This window comes from Prosopis cineraria, unplaced genomic scaffold, assembly GCF_029017545.1.
Source record: "Prosopis cineraria cultivar Desert tree isolate PC_DT_omini unplaced genomic scaffold, ASM2901754v1 PC11, whole genome shotgun sequence".
In the NCBI taxonomy this organism is placed as follows: Eukaryota; Viridiplantae; Streptophyta; class Magnoliopsida; order Fabales; family Fabaceae; genus Prosopis; species Prosopis cineraria.
In genome coordinates, this window is record NW_026555342.1 from 17,888,867 (window position 1) to 17,892,070 (window position 3,204).

Here is a 3,204-nt window from a genome sequence, read left to right on the forward strand (position 1 = left end):
ATGACTTCCCTAGTAACCAAGTTATTCTTCGTTCTGTTTCTCTTGTTCTCTATCATATGTCTCTCTTCTTGTATTCCTAGCGATGACCTTGACAGGTTCAGGTCTGATGAAGAAGTCTTGGCACTATTCCAGCTGTGGCAGAAGGAATACGGACGAGAGTATGACGATCGGAAGAGGGAGGCCAGCAGATTTGAGATTTTCAAAGAGAACTTGGAGTACATCAGAGAGACAAACGCAAGAAGAAAATCACCCTTAGACTATAGCTTGGGACTTAACGAATTTGCAGATCTGAGCAGGGAGGAGTTCAGTAAAATTTTCACGCCTGACATGGGTCCAGTGCCCAAAGACAACATCAACTTGAACGATGAGGACGACGATTCATGTCCTGATGCCCAGGCTTCCATAGATTGGAGGAAGATGGGAGCTGTAACAAAGGTGAAGAATCAAGGTCATTGTGGTAAGTTTCTGCATACTTTCTCTAGAGTAAAAAAAGAATATTTTTTGAAGACTTCATTTCTATGTATATAAACACGAAATTAATTAGGTTATCTAATGAACCTTTCTGTTGCTCCTTGTGCAGCCCTATTCTTGAGGAATATTCAAAGTTTTTTTAAGTGATATAATTATTTAATATCTAATACTTTGAAGTGAGATTCGGATATTTTCATGTCTAATTGGGGTAGTTCTTTTCCAGGATGCATTATGTTTATGGGTAAATCAGCATATTACCTAAGTTCGGTAGCACTAGTTCTTAAACTCATTTATTGTGCAAATTATTAAAGCCAATTTTATTGTAATTTTTTGGGTCATTGTCTATAATTTTTAAATCCTTTGTTATAATTTTTTATGTCTTTTTCTGTCATTTGTATAATAAAAGATTAAAAAATTACATATAAGAACCAAAAAAATTATAATAAAGTTGACGTCAACAATTTGTGCGATAAATGAATTTAAAGCCTATAGTATTATTGAATCTAAAGTTCAAGAGTACCTTGCTCATATACCCTATTTTTATTTACAATATTTAAATAAACCCTCAATCCTGCTTATATATGAAAAACTAAACATTTTGGAGTCTTTCAGCCAAAACATTTATAAGCGGGACTAACTTTGCAGATTGAATGGGACAGGAAGTTGCTGGGCATTTGCTGCCGCAGGAGCCATTGAAGGAATAAATGCAATAGTCACAGGAAGGCGTAGTGTAAGCGTCTCTGCACAAGAACTCGTAGATTGTGTTGAAGAGGCAAAAGGTTGTAATGGAGGATGGTATCATTATGCATTTCAATATGTTAAAAACAACGAAGGCATTGCCAAAGAGGCTGATTATCTCTATACTGCTGAAAATGGCACTTGCAAAGCCTCCGAGGTGAAGTCAATTATTTTTTTTAATTTTATCTAGAAATTGAAAGAAAATAGTGAATATTTATCACAAAATGAATTTCTTTTTTGACTGAATTGCTGAGCACAAAGCTTAATTATTGCTTTTTGTTTGTGTGGTTGGGTCTGACTTAATATTTTCCTAGTCGAATTTTATTTTTTACTTTTTCTTTTGTCTTTTTTTCGAAACAGATAAAAAGGAAAGCTGTCACATTGAGCGGGTACAAAACTGTGACTTATCAATCTGAAAAGTCATTATATTGTGCGGTCTCAAGGCAGCCAGTTAGCGTGGCCTTGGATGCAAGAGATTTTCAATTCTACAAAGAAGTAAGTCTCACATCTCGTTGATTTACAGTCTTATTTATAAATTATTTTTAACATATTTTGTCAAAAATAAAAAAAACTTTAAATTTTTTAATGCTGTTTTAAAATTTAATAAGTTTTCATCTCTACCCTCAGTAAGAACAAAATGAATTAATTTTAATAAATTTCCTCAGTATTTAAGGAGAAAAAAAATTAAAGATGAACATAGAAAATATAAAAGCATCCTATAAAGAAGACCAAAATTAATATTTTCTCTTTATTCTATGAATAGGACTAAAGAAGTGCATCTTAAATTATTATCAATTACTATCTGCTGTTCGGTCGAAAGCATCTATTATCCAATAATATGTAGTTGGATTGAGTGGAATGAACGCAAGACCTAAAATTGCATGGGGAAAAGAATATTACATCATTTTTAATACTCTTTTTTCATCAAAATTCCTAGGGAATCTATAATGGAGAAAACTGCACAGGCAAACTTTACACTAGTCATGCTGTGTTGATCGTTGGATACGACACTGTGGCTGATCGCGATTACTGGATAGTGAAGAACTCATGGGGAGAAAGTTGGGGCATGAAGGGGTACATGTTCATCGAACGAAACACAGGTAGCAAAGATGGAGTCTGTTTGATTAACAAGTATGGTGCTTATCCAACTAAGGAAGATGCAGTGAAGCTTGCGTATTACTACTCTTCTATTTGAACTAAATAAGTATTAGCTATGAATGAGCCTGGCTGGCTTCATGTAGTTGTGTGGGACCTAGTGAGTTTTGCACACTACATATATGTATGTCTTGGGCATAAATAAGTGGCAAATGATTTGCCTTTAAATAAATATTATGATGTAAGACTTCTAAATTAATCAATGTAAGTTCTGCTTGTGCTTCAATATATAGTTTCTCGTTTGGCCTATTTCATTAATGCAAGTTATGTGAACAAGGAGCATAAATATATAGTTACTAGCTAATTTAATTTTAGTGAAATTTATTCTCACGTCTGTTATTCGTAAGTATTGTACCTGCGTCTGTTTTAGGGCTATGACCATGTTTGGTTAGTTGCCTTTGTGGACTATGTATCCACATCTGTTTTGTAGCTTTAGCCGTGTCTGGTTACTTACCCTCGTGGACTGTGTGTTCACATTAATTGTTCTGAAAAGTCCCTATAAACATGAATTTGATTATTTAATGATTTTATATTCTAATAGTTTTAATTAGTAATCTATTTATAATTATCCATTTTGTTTATTTTCTTCTTTGAAATCAAGAGATAATATTTGATATGATGGTTTAATGATTTAAGATTTCATTTAAGGTTACATAAAATCCTTTTATTCCAAATTTATTTAAATTTTTCATGAAGATCATTGTGTTTTTAACTTTCTTTCTTTTCATGTTTAATTAATTAATTATTTATTTTTGAGACGTTATTCACTGGCAATAATTTTGGTCTCAGATAGTATAGCTGATGTTGAACCACCAACTGGATATTGAAGAGTTTATGATT

At 32.7% G+C, this 3,204-nt stretch overlaps 1 protein-coding gene across 1 annotated transcript; it reads left to right on the forward strand.

The window, feature by feature from the left end:
• On the forward strand, positions 1–2,604 carry LOC129286233 (zingipain-2-like). Its single transcript, XM_054922244.1, has 4 exons — positions 1–457; positions 1,131–1,366; positions 1,570–1,704; positions 2,147–2,604. The coding sequence occupies exons 1-4, from the start codon at positions 1–3 to the stop codon at positions 2,402–2,404; spliced, it is 1,086 nt and encodes a 361-aa protein (XP_054778219.1). The 3' UTR covers positions 2,405–2,604.
• The last annotated feature ends 600 nt before the right edge of the window (positions 2,605–3,204 follow it).